The sequence below is a fragment of the Amblyomma mixtum genome, chromosome 3 (assembly GCF_055824585.1).
Source record: "Amblyomma mixtum isolate Tamu chromosome 3, ASM5582458v1, whole genome shotgun sequence".
NCBI classification, from domain to species: domain Eukaryota; kingdom Metazoa; phylum Arthropoda; class Arachnida; order Ixodida; family Ixodidae; genus Amblyomma; species Amblyomma mixtum.
Window position 1 is genome coordinate 190,964,031 of NC_143014.1, and position 17,538 is coordinate 190,981,568.

Below are 17,538 nucleotides of genomic sequence, written 5' to 3' on the forward strand. Positions count from 1 at the left end.
TTTCTCGTTTCATATACTTTGTGTCGAACATCCTAGACAGTTCCAACATTTGACAGGTGAATGACAGAACACGATGGATAGAAGTACAATAATGTAAATATCTAATAGCCTAATTAACGTTTCTAGTCAGACCACATAAATCGATAAAACCGAGTACGAAATTCGTCGAGTTGGGGAATCGAACCAGGGTCTCCGGAGTGCGACACGAGCACGCTATAGCCACTCCGCCATGCCAGCGGAATGGTTTGGAATGAACAAAGGCGCGTCTAGCTAATACGGCGTCTTCGTTCACTCCCATATTCCCCCCTTCCCTTACGGCGAGGTTCAGGTGTCCACCCATATATGCGAGAGAGAGATACATTTCCTTTCCTCAAAAAAAAAAAAAAAAATTTACCGTCCAGCAAGGTGTAGAGCCGAATGGGCGATGGCGTTCTGTGGACTCCCTGGCAGCGTTGCAAGACGCTGTCGCGTTCCACTCTTACAGGCGAAGCTTAACATCTTAACCACACATCAGTGACACAAGCAGACAGCCAATGGACGCGTCATTCGCTGGCAGCACTTGAATCATCATTCACAACCACATTCGTGGCAGAATGCTGTACTCAGGCTTCCGCCTTGCACCACTTTAGTCGCCAAAGTGTCTCCTAATTTTTCTTTGGACAAAGGTCGTTTTTTTTCCTTCCCTTTACTATTGCTGGTCGTCCCGCGTCCTACCTCGAGGTAAGGAATTCTCACTCAGCCCGGATTAACTCAGCGCTCAGCGTGAGGGACAATAAAAGACGGAGTGTTGACTGAGGGGGGGGGGGGGGGGGGGGGGGAAAGAATCTTCAAAGGTTGCATTACTTAAGGAAGTTTCAGGGACTTTAGTTTTCCCACATTACATGCACACATGACCTCCCTAATATACTTATACCTGGATAATTGCGAGGGGTTGCATTGGAAGCAAAAACGTAACTAACAGCTACGTTCACTCAAATGTCAATTCTCAGGAAGGCCCATTGTTCTAAACGGGTGGTCGGGAGAACTTCCATCGCTGCGTGCTCTGGAAAGCAGCAGAACTGCGGCAATATAGCTCATGCGATTTTCATTTGTAGCTAGGCAATAGCATCGGCCGCAATAATTAGATGAGCGTGCGCGCAAGGCACAAAACCAGGCGTGGGAGTCGTGCTGCGGCCTTGATGTGGTGTTGTGGGCCTTCCATCTTGAGTACTGAAAGCGTTAAATACTGTTTAATTAAAGCACCGAAGCACTGCGCAAGACAGCCTAAAACTCTGAACCGCAGCGAAGCCTGCAGTCCAAAGCAAAGTTAAAATTCGTGGGCTTCTCCCGCTTTTTCCGTTTTCGTAATTGCGAAGTCGTTTACGCGAGCCCGTTGTTCCGGAAAGGCCTGTTGTGGGCGGAGCCCGCGTCGGCGCTTGGGAAGAGAGCCTTATGCGATGTTCTATATTGGAGCCTCGGCATCAGGTGCGCCGGATTCATTTACCGGCTGTTGCTCCAGCCTGCTGCTTCGAACGCCAGGGCGAGTGCCGTTAAGTGGTGCCAGTGACTGCGCTTGACAGCGGAACGGCATTACGCGCCGTCGAACTCTCCCCGATCATTATCAGGCAGCCCAGCCCACGGACGAGACTCAGTAGCGAAGAGAGCAAAAAGGAGACGACGACAACAGCGGGCGCTGATTAACTTCGGATAGAAAGGAAAGCAAGAGAAGCGATCGCAGCAGCAGCAGCAGCAGCAACTGCAGCACAGAACGCCTCGGTTAGCCTCGTCGGGAGAGGCAAAAGTAGCAAGGTTTCGCGGGCGGCCGAGGCGCGCGCAACCAGTGCCGTCGGAGGTGGGCGGTTACCGCGCTCCGGAAAAGGCTCCTCCAGCCCGGGGTGTGACGTAGCGCTGACGTCAGTTCCCGCCCCGGCCGGTGGGGAGCCCCCGGCGCGCGTTTTCGCTGGCGGGCGCCGCAGTCTCGCGTCGTCTGCTACAATCCGAGGGCGCGCGCGTTCGCGTTCGAGTGGTTGTCGCGGGAGGACGATCTTGACGGCTGCACGAGGGCATCCGTCTTGGACATAGACGCATCCGGCCTTGGCTGCGGCCCGACGCCTCCGACCCGCGCTTGTTGGACGCTTCGGTGCTGTCGTCAATGTGCGCCACTTGGCTCGAGCGGGTCCAAAACTTTGACAGCGTGCCGACCAGGGAGAGCGACTTTGCGGAGAGGAGGGACGTGTCATTCATTGCGACCGCTCAGGAGCCGCGCAAGTGCGACATGCGTGTTTCGAAGGAGACAGCCAAGGGCTCGTGACTGTGCTGTGAAACGAACCGCTGGCTTCGCTGTCATTTGTGTTCTTAAGCGTGTATTTTCAGAGCACTTTGTAGCATTTCGTCAGGCAAGTGACACTTTTCTCGTGCGTGCTTTTTCCTTCGGTCGTCTTTGGCTGTCGTCGTAAACCTGCGTATGCCGTTTTCATCCTATTGCGCCACTCGGCGAGCGTTGCTTTCCATGTGCGGCTGATTTATATGCAAGTTGTGCTAAACTGACGGGCCCTTGGTGTCGTTGCGTTAGCTGTTTAGTGTTTGTACAAGGTAGCCAGGAGGTTTCTCAATTTCCGTGCTTGCTCTTCCCTTGCGAGTCGCAATTTAGTATCATATCGTGGCCTCATAACCCTTTGTGTCATTCGCAATCTCTTGGCCGCGCTTCCTATCTCCAGTTCATTGTTCGAAAAACCGGGCCGCTAGTTGCATGAATCCTTGATCCCGAGAGCACGCAAGGCAGCCCGTTTCCGAGCAACCGTTTTTCTGACCGCTGCTGTGCTAAGCAGTAGCAAGAAAGCCGCCGTCTAATAAGTGTTTCTTAACGAGCTTACAGGCGTCTCGCGTTACGGTGACGAAACTCGACGAGCCTGCTTTGTTGATATCCGCTTCCTACAGCTTAATGGTCAGTGACACGAGAGACCAGCCGGTGTTCCGTGAAGGGTTCCTTGGCGTCTGCGAAGCTTCAGACCCAACTGACGCGCCCGTGCAAGGCCGCACTGTTTTCGAGGCAAGGCTTCGGCGGTGCTAAAGAGTGACGTTTCATCGCTTCGAACTTTTCTCTCCGGTGTCGGTTTTCTTTGCCCTTTGTAAGGTATAATTATTATCGTCAAGACAACCCGAAAACATCCACCCTTTATTCCGCGGCCAGCGCTGTGTCAATCGGCTCACTGCGTTGGCATCGAGGTCGTTATTGGAAATCGAATCTTGCTTCCAAAGATATCCCAAGTTTTTTTAATCGCTCGATCAGCAAACACTCGCTTGCCGAGAGGGTTGATCATTTGCGTTGCTCTAGCCTGAAGTTTCACTTACAAGCAGGAGAAGGAAAAAAACTCTTCCGTGCAGTCGAGACGGGGATAAAGAAGGAAGGCATCTTGAGACTGGGATAACTTTTGGTATAATTTTGAAGGCGGAAAAGTTATGCCAGTTTCTGTTGTTAATGCGGATTTCGGAAGGTTAGACTCTAAGCGGACATTGTTTCCGTATAGCCCGGTCAGTCCTTGATTATTTAGGCCCAAGAAGAACCGCACCGATCGAGAGCAAAGCAAGCGTCTTAAATCCGTCGCTAGGCATTCCATCGATGGCTGGCGGTTTCAGCGTCAGATAAAGCCGGGCACCCAGTACCATCGTGCGTCATGACTACTAACGGAGCCGCGAACAATCCGCCGGACGTACCTAGGGCGGGAGGCAACGCAAGGCACCTGTAAGGCGCATCTGCAAAGAGAAGGACCATCTCGTCCCTTCAAGCCTTCGCGTGCTCCGGGAGGAAATCTCGGTTCTCCGGGTCCGCACCCGCGCAGTCGTCGCCGAAGCTCGCCCCTTGAGGAGGAAGGACGATGGATCGGCGCAAGAAGCTACCGCTTCGCCTCTCTTCGGCGGCGGCCGTGCCCAGCGTGAAGGTGACGCTGCCGCCCAAGCGCGACCGGTCCCGCTCGCTGTGCGTGGACCGGCTGCCGCCGCTGATCGCGCGCAGCCCACCGGCCGTGGCCCGGGCCGTGACCCTGGGCAGGCGCTGCTCGGCCTCCGGCACCGCCGACCGCCTCACCGTCCACAGCTGCTACGGACACGGGTGAGTGTCGTCGAACCGCGGCGCGCGAAGACGAGCCGCCGCCAGGAACGGCTCCTCTTCGTGCGCCCCATCTGCGCGGGTAGGGTGGGGGGGGGAGCGAGACGCCCAGCGAGCGATCCCCTCTTGTTCTTATTCCTCACCATTACGATGCCGCACAGTGCGCAGCCATGCGTCCACGCCGCGCTCGTGGTAGTGACGCAGAGAGTTGGCGCGCACCCCTTTGCCGGTGCTGCTTCGCGAGACACGGCTACGCGCAGCCGACGAGTGCGTGAAAGAACTCCCGTACCGATGGACGCAGCCTTTCACGTCGTTCAAGCTGACCTGCCCAATGGCACGAGCCAGATTGGCCAGGTGAGCCCGAACAGGCGAGATTACACTTTTCTTGCGACTACTGTCATTAGTCACGCTGGCTGCTTCGTGTCGGCGGTATGTATACAGTGGTAAATGTAAAACGCGCCGGACGGCGGATTCGTGAAAGAGCAGGCGGGATCATTTGTTGTCGCATTCAGTTCTCCATGCGTCATATAAACCTGCATGAGATTCCCACCCGTGAAAGAATGGCCAGGAGAGACTGAGGCGAAATACATAAACGCTCATCGCTTTGTGTGTTTTGCCAGCGCCAAACGTTGGAGGCAGCGTAACGCTTATCGCGTTTTCTCATTTGGAATCAACTTACGCAACTACTGAAGTTACATGGTTAAATACCTACGCTAACTATGTGACTACTATGTACCGCACGTACGCACTATCCGTCAACTTGGAATAGTAAGTTTAAACGAGATGTCGTATAACCTGATGCGAATTTAGAAGCTTGTTAAGCCCAAAGATGCAGGCAGCACACGCCTGGAGGAATATGCAGAAATCGTTTCAAGCCGAAAATAAAAGTCTGCACGAATAAGAGAATATACGCCGCATGCGGCGCAGCGTGCTGTATAAACGCTAAGTGAGATTTGTATTTTCTTAAAGACTTACCAGTAAGTCTTAGGGCCTATCTATATGAAATCAGAATCGAATTCAGTCAAGAAAACAAGCTTAAAATTGAATTATTTACATCATGCTCGGGAATCTGAACACTTTATTTTGATATTCCCAATGACGTCTCTGTTACTCCAGGGGCGCGAAAACTAAAGCAAAAAGCCTGGTGTGGAAACCTTATTTGAGCACTTTGTGATATTCAATAGGTCATTGTTAAGCAGTTAACTCACGATCATTGAAGAACATTCTTTATGTAGACGTGCAGCTATCCAGCTAGCGGTTCTGGCTTCACCGTGACGCCAAGCTGCAGAATTCGCGCATTAACTGCAAGCATACAGACAACACCACGTATGCTCGTTAGCTGTGGAGCAAACGGTGAAGCAATTCGACGCGATGGTGAGATCGAGAGTGGCAGTCAAGGGAAGGAAGTTTTGCTTTTGCAGACGGTGTTTGCTCCTTGCGAGCAAGGGCCGGAATCATAAATTGTAATCCTTAAAACAAAATCTCTAAATAACGCGCCCACATTTTGGCTCTCTGAAACTTAATTTTTTTTTTCTCGTTGGAATTGGCGGGGCACTGATTCTCGATGTCCGCTCTGGGAGAGCCTTCGTAGTAAACAATTTGTACGTGCTATCCGAGCCAAATAGGCTGTCGGAGCTACAGATACGCTTATCCGGCTCTTATTTACTAGTCCCGAAAAATGAAACACAAGAAGTGGAGCGAGAGAGGAAAGGAAAATACGATGAAAACATTTGTTTAAAGACTGCGTGCGGAGAGCGAACATCTGAAAGAGCGTCACGCTTTCTTTTTTTTTTTTAACTTTAAATCTGGCGCGCTTTCGCCCCGTTGCTGGAACGCTTCTCGCGAATGTCGCCCCACAATTTGCCCCGTGAACTAGCGGAGAGTTATCCCCAGAGTCGCGCTAACAGCCGTACCCATGTGAAAAGCGTAAGCTTTCGTGAAAGCCACTCTCAGCCGTAAGCCGACAAAGGAAAGTTATCGGGCTTCGCCCATAGCCCAGGGTGGAAGTCAAACGTGGAGGACAGGGTTTGGGAAGTGTATTCTGGTGTGTCTAAGGCCTCTTGTGTTCAGTTAGATAGCGCGAAATCGCACGTGAGCGTGTACATGATTTCTAGAGGCCTGCGTTCCCTCATGCCTGAAGCTCCCCGCTCCCGGGAACTGAAGGCGTGTCTCTCTTACTATTTTATTCGAATTCCTGTAAAACATTGTTATTGTGGACCTCTCGCTGCTAGCCTACTGCTAATATTAATGCTAATACGGGCAGCGTCTTAGTTAACAACGGATTCGGCACGGACCGGCTTGTTTAATATGTGTTGAATGAAATGGTTCACCGACGTGTTCGTTGCTAATGATGGTGCAGCTACCTGGTATTATTAGTCCATCTGCCAGCTTTGTAGGATACGAAGCGCGCAAGTTCGTTTTGATGGCTTTTGGGGAAACAGCACATCCGTATAGTTAGCGTCTGCGCTCCTTCTGTTCCTTCGAGTTTCCCGCGCTAGCGCTGTCCATTCAAGTGCAAGCAGAACCTGCAGGGTGGGGGTACAAGCCGGCGGCAAATCATATGCTATGAGCGTGATCACTATACCTATTCCGCGTAGAAAGCTCAATACGGTGCTTGAGATCAGGCAACGGCAAGTCGGCTATCGCTAAGATGGCTGGCCTAGGCAGCTACACTCGGAGCTGGGCTACGCACCAAGGAGTATAACGGAAATTTTTCCGAAGGATTTCGTCACGAAGGCCGGCAGGCGCGGTGAGCAGACACTGTTTCGTATAGCGAAGCAAGCGGCCTTTCTGCCCGAGAGACCGAAAAAGCTGGAAATTAACGAACCTGGCGGGCGAAGTGCATGGCATGCTCTTTCAGCATTTCTGTGCGGCATGGCAGCTGTCACTGAACGATCCCCAATAGATTCCGCTGTCGACTGGAGCACACAAAGAGAGACGGAGGTATATTCGAAGGGCCCAGTCTTGAATAACTTGAAATGCACACTGATTCCAATGCACGCCTTACATTGGACATAACAAATGAGCCATACGAGCGGATGCCGGGAATGAGTGCTAAACGTCACTTATAAACCCTGTTAAGTGGACACATTGCAGCCACTCCCGCTGAAGTACTTGAGAAAAGCCGCCAGGTGCCGTTCTAGTGACACGGGGCTTCGGGAGAGGTTTTTATGACCGCAGATTACCGCCAATGCTGTTTTGTAGGGTTCGTTCGCCTCGTTACGCGAACGCACCAACGCGCCAACATTTTCATGGTAGAAAAAAGGCCAAACGGAAAGGGGAAGGAGGGAGGCAGGCGCAGAAAGCAAGGCAGATACGAATGCTTCTGTAATAATTTTTTTTTTTTCTGCCTAGGAAGTCTTACTGAAAGTGGTACTTTGCTGTGCTGAATTTCCTACAGTTACGGGCTAAATACTCCAATCAATAAATTGGATTGTCGGATATATAAGAAGGTCGCTGCATGAGATCAGACCAAAGGATGTTTCGCAGCAATGCTTTTATCGAAAGGAAGGCAAAAAGTTGGGCATGTTGGTATAGATTCATAATGAATACTGAAGCGCAAAAAAAAAAAAAACAAGCACACGAAAGAAAGGCCACAACGACAAGTGCTTGTCGTGTGTTTCCTTTCTTTCGTGTGCTTGTCTTTTTGCGCTTTAGTATCCATTATGAACTTTTATCGGAACAAAACCGCTGTTTTCCTTACCAGCTTGGGCCTAAGTTATACAGGTCGTTCTGCCTACAGCCCTAGCTATAGCATGCAGGCTACCTTGAAAACAGAATATCGCGCTTCACCCACACTCTAAGAACTAAAGGAGTGCGGGGAACTCCTTTCGATGGAGTATACGCTTGTCCCATATTTCACTCCTTTTTCCAGAGTCGCCGCACTCCTGCTAGGCGCAATCCCTCTGCAGGAGTAGAAACACTCCTTTATTACGAATGGCTGGGGAAAAAAAACTGCGCCGGCGGGAGGATTCGAACCGCGAAAGTCTGCATTGCGAGCCGAGTGCGCTACCTCTCGCCTAGACTTAGGACGGGTTGTAATGCTTTTCAGAAGTAATATATGCTAACATTTTGAGTTCAGCGGCAGTTTCGTGCGTATATGTCGCGAGTTCTGTTCTCTAAATTGGTAGATCGCTGGCTGGTTAGAGTTGGCACAGCTCAGTAAATGATGAAACAGTAAAGGCAACATCTGAACACCACAACGCCATGGTAAATCTTTACTCGACAGCAATTTCATGGTGCACGGTACGTTGACTCGCCCTTCGCGAACGAGTTAACTGGTGTCCTGATGCACTATTATTCGTATCAAAATGATGTGTAGCTTCCCTAGAGCACTCGTCGATCATTGATACCGTAGTAGGAATGCCATATAAAGTGTTGAGACTAATGTTTCGCCGTCGACCGCGAAGGTTTACGGGATCTGAGAGAAGTGTTTTAATTTAACAGAAGCATCGCTCGTTTCTGCGAACCGCTTTTCCTTAGAGGTTGTTGTGCTGAAATAGATGTTGCAAAATGTGAATGGCGGTTCCGAAGGGCATAAAATATATTCACACAGCAATAAACTAATGTTTAGGATAAATTGCGACAGTTACCCTGACAGTGTCTTCTTAAACGCATTCTACGGAAGTGCATGACTTCGCTGAATGGTATAGACTATTCAGAACCCCGCGGCGGTCGCATTTCGATGAAAACGAAACGCCAAAGCCTCATGCACTGCGCGATGTTAGTGCACTTCGCTTTGGGGTGTCGCGATGTCAGTGCAGTCGCTTTGGGACGTAAAATCCATTGAAATCAAATCAAATATGCTGTATGAATGCAACGCAATAATCTCCAAAATGTACACTGCACGTATGGGTTATGTACAAGGTCTGGCTCTGTGGGCGGAACACAGGACACTTTCTTGTCTGTTTGTTTTTGCTTATCACTAGTTTGCATGATATGCGAGTCACAGGTCACTATATATATGGCTCCGCTGCAGTACAAAAGCTAAGAAAATAAACAGCCTCCAACTCCCTCAGGCCCTAGAGGGAGTGCGCTCGCAGTTTTACTCTTTACCGAAGGAGGCGTTTCACTCCTTAGGGAATTTAGGCGGAGTAAACTGCTGCTAAAGCGAGTGCAGTAGCCGGTATACTCTATCATAGAGAGTATCAGTTCTTAGAGTGCAGACAAAATACACGCACGCACGTACGCACGCAGATACACATCCACGCACACCAAGAAAGAAAGGAGGGGAACAGGTAGATAGGAAGTAACTTCGAAAGCACGACTGGCCTGCGTACTCTTGACCACCCGCACCTCGGCACTTCTTTCAGTATTCACCGTGCATTTTTCGGTCCTCAGTATATGTATATATATATATATATATATATATATATATATATATATATATATATATATATATATATATATATATATATATATATATATATATATATATATATATATATATATATATATATATATATATATATATATATATATATATATATATATATACGAGGTCTGTTAGAAAAGTATCCGACCTTTGGGCGTTGAAAAAAAACTTGCATAACTGGAGCGTTGCAAACCTAGTCATCTTTAAAGTAGTCTACTTGGGACTCCACACACTTCTCCCAGCGGTGCTGCCATTGTGGGAAGTATTCCGAAAAGGCCCTTTTCGGAATGGAGTTTAGCTCAGCTGTCGTTGCAGCCATAATGTTCTTCCTTGTCTGAAATCGCGCTCCTTTCAATGGCCTTTTAATTTTGGGAGCCAGCCAGAAATCGCAGGGGCCATATCAGGACAGTAAGGAGTCTGTTGAACTATACAGGAGTCTGGTTTTTCACCAAAAAATCTGATTCGAGTGCGAGGAATGTGCAGGAGCATTGGCGCGATGGGTGCGCCAATTTCCTGTTGACCTCAGCTCCGGGTTCTTGCGCCGCCCAGCATCACGTAGGCAACGGAGGACATCCCTGTAGTACTCTTTGGTCATTGTTTGACCCTGTAGAGTGCGTACTCGTGCTCTGCCACACAGAGGGCGTCAAAGAAAGCAGTCAGCATCACTTTCACATTGCTGCGCAATTGGCGGGCCTTCTTAAGTCTTGGTGACGTGGAATGCTTCCACTCTGACGACTGGGATCTGGTTTCCGGGTAGTACCTGTACACCCAAGACTCGTCACTAGTGATTATGATGTTGATGAAGTCGGGGTCACTGTTTGCGGAATCCAGCATGTCCTGTGAGACTTCAACACGAAGCTGCTTTTGCTCCACCGTGAGCAGCTTCGGCACGAATTTCGCCGCAACTCTCTCCATGGCCAAATCTTCGGTGATAATGGAATGTGCGGAGAAATTGCTCATGTCCACCTCTTCCTCAATTTCTCGGATAGTCACGCGACAGTCCCGCATCACCATAGCGTTCAGTTCGGCAATGACCTGGTCATTTTGGCATGTTGATGGCCGATTGGAGCGTGGCTCGTTCTCCACCGATGTGCGGCCATCTTTAAAACAATTGTAACACTGCTTAAACTGTGTGCTGCTCATAGCATCTTCACCGAAAGCCGTCTGAATATTTCGAATGGTTTCCACTCGGCTGTCGCCAAGTTTATGGCAAAATTTGTTGCAGTAGCGCTGCTCCTTCACTCCGCCATTTTCCTTGCAATAAAAAACCGACGAGAGCACTGCACACTGCCTCACTCAAACGCTGCTTCCCAGCGACTGACGCTATCGGCAGGCGGGAAAAAATTCATGTATGCGCATTAAGGTTCAAGGTCGCCTGATGCAAGCGCGCTTGTCTCATATCCATCAGGTGTTCGCAAAAAAAAAAAAAAATAAAGTCGGATACTTTTCTAACAGACCTCGTATATAATCACCACGAGCCGCCCATGCCGGCAACCTCGAAACTTTATCAGTCGTCTCCAGGTGCGCGTTGATAAAGGTAACTTCTTTCATAATAGCTCGGTTCATATCGCGGCATTGACTCGACGTGATCAGCAGCGTCCGCCATCGACGTTCGGGTCTCCACACGGGCGCGTTGTCGCGTTTTTTTGGTGTTTTTTTTTTTGTCACTGTGGGCCGAGAGCGACAGCCATCTCACGAAGGAAGAAATCAAGCTACGAGGGGAGTTTGAAAACTTTTTGCACTTTTGCCGTAAAATTCTGATTTACAGAAAGTTGCCTTTTCTCGAAAACCATTATTCTTCATTTATTTCTATACTTTTCATCCACATCAATGCAATTTCTAAGATCGGGGATCAACTTTTGTAAGCACTCCTGAAATTCTTGATTCGCCGGTATTGAAACCTCTTCCATCACGGCGCGGACGATGTCTTTTCAATCCAAGTATTTCCCCGCTGGTGTAGGCCCTGATTTTGAAGGTCAGCTAGGAATCGCAGATATCGAGGTTCATTTAGCAAATTGAAGGCTGTAAAAAAAAAAAAAAAAAGATGGATGGCGATTTAGCATTGCTAAATCCAAAATATTGTTCGAAATCACGGTTTTTTGCGAGTGGACACCACCGCCACGTGCCTCATAGCGCAGTTGAGGTGTCTTTTGACCCAGGGAGACAGTTATGCGCACTTCCTTTCGTGGCTCTCTGAGAGGCTTCACGTAAACAGTGGGAGTTTGCGTGTTAGGAGGTTCGCACTAAAAAAAAAAAGTGACGCAAATGAGCGAGTGATGAGGGTGATCTTCACGTCGCGATGGGTGGCAGCGTTGCGTGGTGACGGAACCAATGGCTTAATATTGACCGTGGATGGCGTGTTGTCAGTTTTTCAAAAACTTCATTAAGGCGTTTCATAGAGCACGGCAATGTTGTCTTAGTCTGCTTCTCACTAAATGAAATGGCAGGCACAATTGCGCCCAAAGTAAAAAAAAAAAAAGAAGGAAATGGCGACCATCTCTTATAGGAGTCTTCACTCGCCTTGCTTTTTCTTGGTTTGTGGGGCGGCGTTTTCTCGACCAAGCAGTGCTGTACCGTTTCGTTCCTTGGACCAAGCTGAGAAAGTTTCCATGCCACTGACAATGTTTTTAAAACTGCCGGCTTTTTCTTTCATGAAATTGCTGAAGAAGGCTTTTGCAAATTTACACTGCCCCCTCCCCCTTTTTTATTTTAAAGGACGGGAACCCTAGCCAGAATAGTTCTCTTTTTTTTTTTTCGTCCCCAAATTCATCTACAGCCTTGTCTTTGGAATGCCTGTGCCTTCCTCAGGGATTTTCCGGCAGATATGAGGCTGATCTTTGATAATATTTTTAGGGGATGAACAGTTTTAGCCCAGGTTGATGTCCTGGGCCGTTCTTTGCGGTGATCATCACACGTGCTGAAGCGTCCAGTGTTGTCGCACGTGTTGTCGCATGTGTTGTCGTCTTCGTTGTGTCCTCGTCTCGAGCGCTACAGTTTTTCATCATGTCCAGTCTAAATTCGAACGAACCATTTTTCGACAGTTCTCATAGACGGTGGCTGCTGTCCAAGACGAGCGTTCAGCTTTTTGAAGGATTCTATTGCTGGTAAAACGTGTTCAAAATGGTAGAGAATTGCAAGAAGTTTGTTCTCATGTGCGCACTGGCGCGTACTCACCTCCATAATGAGTAGTGTCGCTGCAAAATTAATAGAGAGGTGTTAAGCAACTGAGGTAGGAGAAACATAAAAATATGCGAGGCATTTTTGTTCTGTGCTCAGCCTTTGTCGAAAGTAAGGATCGGTTTGATTCAAAGCCGCGCAGTGGGGATCTTGCAGCATCGCTGGAAGTCCTAAGCTTCGGAATTGCAAGGGTCGGAGTCCCTCCCAACTTTGAGAGATTTTAAACGCTGGCGGGGCATAACTAGCCGCACAGCATACCTCAGAGTTAAGCGCCTTGGGCTCCTTACTTTTGAGAAAGGCCGCGTGCACGGACTTTTGCAACTCTTCCCCGCGTACACCCTAGCTACGGACAATCTTTCGGCCGTTAGCTGTACAGTCGACTAGTCATACGGCTCCAGCGCTGCCACAGACACCGGCTGCATGCAGTTTCGCTAATGGAAGCCAACCGATGATATCCAGATGACGTTGAAATTAGCCTGCTGCCTTTTCTTTTTCACTTCTCCGTACTATGGTACATGGAAGGGGGGGGGGGGGGGGGGGGGTATTGCGCGTTTTTCTTTTCTGTAATTATGAGTCATTATATATAACTGCCCGAAAGATTCAACGCATTCATACTTTGGTCGTGGCTGTGTTATGACTTGCATGACTGTTCTGACCGTGCTCGGTCAACCAACGAGCGCTCTGCCGTCGCTCTTCCGTTGTTTTTCCGTCATTTGTGTTTGCGCTCCCGCATTTTGTCATAGTTAAGACCCGCCATCGAGCCCGACATTGTGTGTTGCTCAGCAGCGTCAGGCTAGGCGAGGCGAGCCGTCGGGACTCCCGTTGTTTTGGAAAAGCCACAAGGACTCCACGTGAGCCACGCTCGCTCCAGATAGCGTTATCTAACCTTTTCTTTGTTCCTGAATTTCTTAACCTGGCTGTTGGAGAGGGGGGGGGGGGGGGGGGCACTCTCGTGGCCGCCGCTAATATCTCTCCGGCACAGTATATCAGGGGCGCTACCGCTCGGGGGTGGTGGACGCGCAGGGTGAAAAGAATAAGCGAACAGTCGGTAGAGATCGATGAGGGCGCGAGCAAACAGGTGCGCTTTGCAGTGTTATCGGAGCGCTTGTTATTTGCCCGATTATTCGGGGGAAGTTCCGGTGCGGTAATCACAGGGGGTCGCCGTATCTGATCGCGCGCTAAGCGATAAAGAGATGGAGTGTGAAAGAGTGCCAATCTAACCCAGCTCGAGCGCGCAAAGCGAAAAGAACAAATCAGAAACAAACAAGGCGTGGTGCTTAAATAAGCGCCTCCATTCTTAGCCTTGCGGAGCTAAACGCAAATACCTCTGAAATGCGCCCATATCTTATCTATGCGCGCCTTAAAGCACCGGCAAATGCCAGGCTGTTCCCTTCGGCGTGAGTGATGGCCGAAGCGCGGGCGGTGGCTGGCTCCAAAAGGTAAGGGTTTTTCGCTACGAGAGTTTAATTTATTTTCCTTGTGTTATCTGAACGCAGTGATGTGCTTACGTACGGCTAGGTGCGGTGAAACCAGAGACAATAAGAAGAAGGGAGAAGGGGGTTCTTGTACAGTGAGCAAAAAAAAAAAAAAAATGTGATAGTTTCGCGTTTTCCAATCCCTGCTGCAGTATACGTACACCGGGTTCTTTACTTTTTCTCCCTCTTGACCGGTTTACTGCGTTCGCGCAGCGCGAGACACCAGCGTGCTCGGACAAACTTATTCTGCAATTTAACTGGCTCGTAGAGGGCGCGCGTGGCGAAAACCCATCTGTTATGTTTGTATTTTCCGCGAAGAAGCATCGCCGCGGGCTTCTGGCGTAATAGATTTCGAGGATCCTCGAGTTTAGCGCACCTGGAGCTGCCCAGTAACGCATTTTTTTTTTCTTTCGCGCCTTTCCTTTACGGCTCAATTTCCGCCTCGCACCTGCGATCCGAAAGTTTATCCGTGTTTTTGAGTCCACTTGGAAGGCTCACAGACTTTGGGGATCTTGCGCGAACTAGTCTGTGACGGATAAAAGGAAAAACTGAGCTCGCTGTGAAAGAGCTTACATCTGTTGCCTTCGTAATGCTGCTTCTTGGAACTTGTGCGAACGCGTCGCCTGCAAAACCCGTGACTTTGAGGGTGACCTTGAGTCCGCATTATGCCATGACCAGAACGGGGGCCCCCATGCTTATTATTTTTTTTCATCAAAATTATAGAACATACACCTTTGTCCAGGAGGCTGCGTGCTTTTACAGGCATAACGGGATTTAGTTTTCCCGCTTGTTAACTTTAGAGATGTGATTGGCAAGCTGACTCACCTTAAACGAGGTACTGTTCTCTCTCGATAGAGCTCCCCTTTGTTTGTGAACTTGAATGTGCGAGCGTAGATATGCGAGCGATTTCATGTCCGACACCGATGGCTAAGCGTTTTTTCTCTCAAACGCGTTCCATTTGCATCTCAGCCGCCGCAGTGGCTCAGTGGTTATGGCGCTCGGCTGCTGACCCGAAAGACGCGGGTTCGATCCCGGCCGCGGCGGTCGAATTTCGGTGCAGGTGAAATGCTAGAATGCCCGTGTACTGCGCGATGTCAGTGCACGTTAAAGAACCTCAGGAGGTCGAAATTATCCCGAGCCCTCCACTATAGCGTCCCTCATAGTCTCAGACGCTTTGGGATGTTAAACACCGTAAACCAAATCGTTTGCATCTTAGGAAGAGGTTTCTGCTTTCTGTTCACAGTATTGCTTCCTGTTGTTGTTTTTTTTATCTTCCCCCTCCAAACGTGCTGTGACACAACTGTCCTGCTGAGCGCTTACTCTTCCTCCAACTTTCTCCGGTATGTGAACTCATTGTCGCAGCTTTCCGACTTACGACCGACCAGCGAAGTTCAGTGTCCTTCAGTCTAACACAAGACACTATACGAAATCCTTCCTACCAAGAACTCTTCTACTTCTCAGCCGCTTTTGCAGCACTGGACGTTGTTCGAGGCTGTTGTTATGTGAGTACCTTATTTCATTTCCATTTCTGTACTCTGGAAGGGCTATTCAGACGATCCTGACTGGTGCAAGCGCTAACTCTACGCGGGGCTTTGGGCAGCTTTATCCCTTTAAGGCTACCGAAAGCCCATTCAGTTTTTGTTCACAGTAAAAACTGATTCTGTGGCTTTTTCCTGTCATGTTGACGCTTGCCTGGCAGCAAAAGATTGCTGAGGAAACTGCATCAGAAAATTCTCCCGCCACTCCACCTGAACCGAAAAGGACTCCGTGATCACCGTTTTCAAGTGAACGGCGTTGTAGCCTAGCTTCTGAGATCCGTGTAAATAGTCTCTGTCGACGCACCGCCGTTTAAACGCCGAAGCTTGCGAAATCAGCCAATGACGACGAAACCAGCATTTAAATTTTTGCCCTTTCTAGCTTATGAAAGCTGCGTTTTCAGTGAAATGGGTCTCTTTTTCGTTATAATGAAGTAAGCTATAGATACATGCCGACTTCAATTTATCCTCAGTCTTCCTTATTAAGTAGTGGTGCATTCGGATGAAACGCACTACCTCCGCGAAGGGGCGCAGGAAGTGGTTTAGTGGTTTATGGGGTTTAACGTCCCAAAGCAACTAAGGCTATGAGAGACTATAGTGGAGGGCTCCAGAAATTTCGACCACCTGGGATTCTTTAACGGGCACTGACATCGCACAGTACACGGGACTCTAGAATTTCTCCTCCAAAGAAATTCAATCGCCGCGGCCGGGATCGAATTCGCGTCTTTCGGGTCAGCTGCCGAGCACCATAACCACGGAGCCACCGCGGCCGCTGTTAGGTGCGCAGGAAGTGACGTGAAATACGACACGAGTGACACGTCTCTTTGTGCACTTTTTACCTCAGCCGAAGGCGCGAAACACTCGCACAGTTCCGTCGCTCTTTGTGGCCTTTGCTCACCGTGGCCTCCGAGATTCTCGATGCCTCAGAGGGCATCCTTGCGAGCGGTCGACGCTGACTACCGCAGTTAGCAGTTTGTGCACTTGGTAACAAGCTCTCCAGTAACAGCGCGCGGGGCCGTTCGTACACACGGTGGGAAACGCGGCACCCACGAGCATGCTTGCGAAATACTGCGATTATGGTGTTGCAGGTTTGTCCTTTAGCGTGTGTATACGTTCGGACGTTAACAGCGTCGTCTGCCCGCGGTGTCTGCGCGTGCGCGCTGCACGACGGGTTTGCACCACGCTCCACCGTCGGTCTGCACGGTGGCGCGGCGCTACGCACTCATGTCGTGCTCGTCCCAGCCAAACGTGTGGCCCCGCACGAGTGCGCAGATGTAGGGTTGTGAGCGGGTTTGTCTGGAGCGCTGGAGTAGTGCTCTGCGGAGCTAATAAAGCGAGATTATCGCTCAGCTGCTCTGTCAGGCGCGCAGTGCTTGCGCCTGTGCCGCTTGTAGACCTATGCAGGTGCGCTCGAGTGCAAGCATAGCTTGTGAAACCCTACACAGGCTTGAAATTTTCGCTTCCTTTGCTGCGTATACTGCACCGCTTCAGCGCTTTGTACACAAGTATGCTCACGGCTGTGCAACTAAGTGGCCCTATATATTGAACTCTGGTATACCAGCTCTGTCGTCGGTCGCTCGTTATGTTCACGGTGCTGAGCGTATGCAACATGTTTATGAATTTGAAACTGCATATTTGAAAAGTTTGTCCCGTTTACTTTAATCCGGTGTGTGGAGCGTGATAGCCTTAGCTGCTTATGCGTCATAAAACCCAACACAACAACAACAACAAAAACATATTGCTCTCCCTACTGCAAAGGACTTGCTCCTAGCTTACCGCTTCTGAGCGCTGCCATAAACGTCCTCTCTTTTGCAAGGCGACAGCATATTGAGAGCGCTTCCTTATCGGTGGCGATCGCTAAAAAGGCCGAACGAAACTATGCTTTTAATAAAG

General features: G+C 49.6%; 1 protein-coding gene across 8 annotated transcripts in view; it reads left to right on the forward strand.

Moving 5' to 3' along the window:
* Positions 1-17,538, forward strand: part of LOC149353062 (GTPase-activating Rap/Ran-GAP domain-like protein 3) — an 829,394-nt gene that overhangs the window by 616,528 nt on the left and 195,328 nt on the right. The window contains exon 1 of one of the 8 annotated variants that reach the window (XM_089582253.1): positions 1,944-4,087. The exons of 6 other annotated variants lie outside the window; for them this stretch is intronic. In XM_089582253.1, coding sequence (XP_089438379.1) covers positions 3,855-4,087 — 233 coding nt within the window. In that variant the 5' untranslated portion in view covers positions 1,944-3,854. Of the gene's footprint in view, positions 1-1,943; positions 4,088-14,024; positions 14,075-17,538 lie in introns of those variants that run through there. One more of the 8 variants, XM_089582258.1, reaches the window with a different exon arrangement.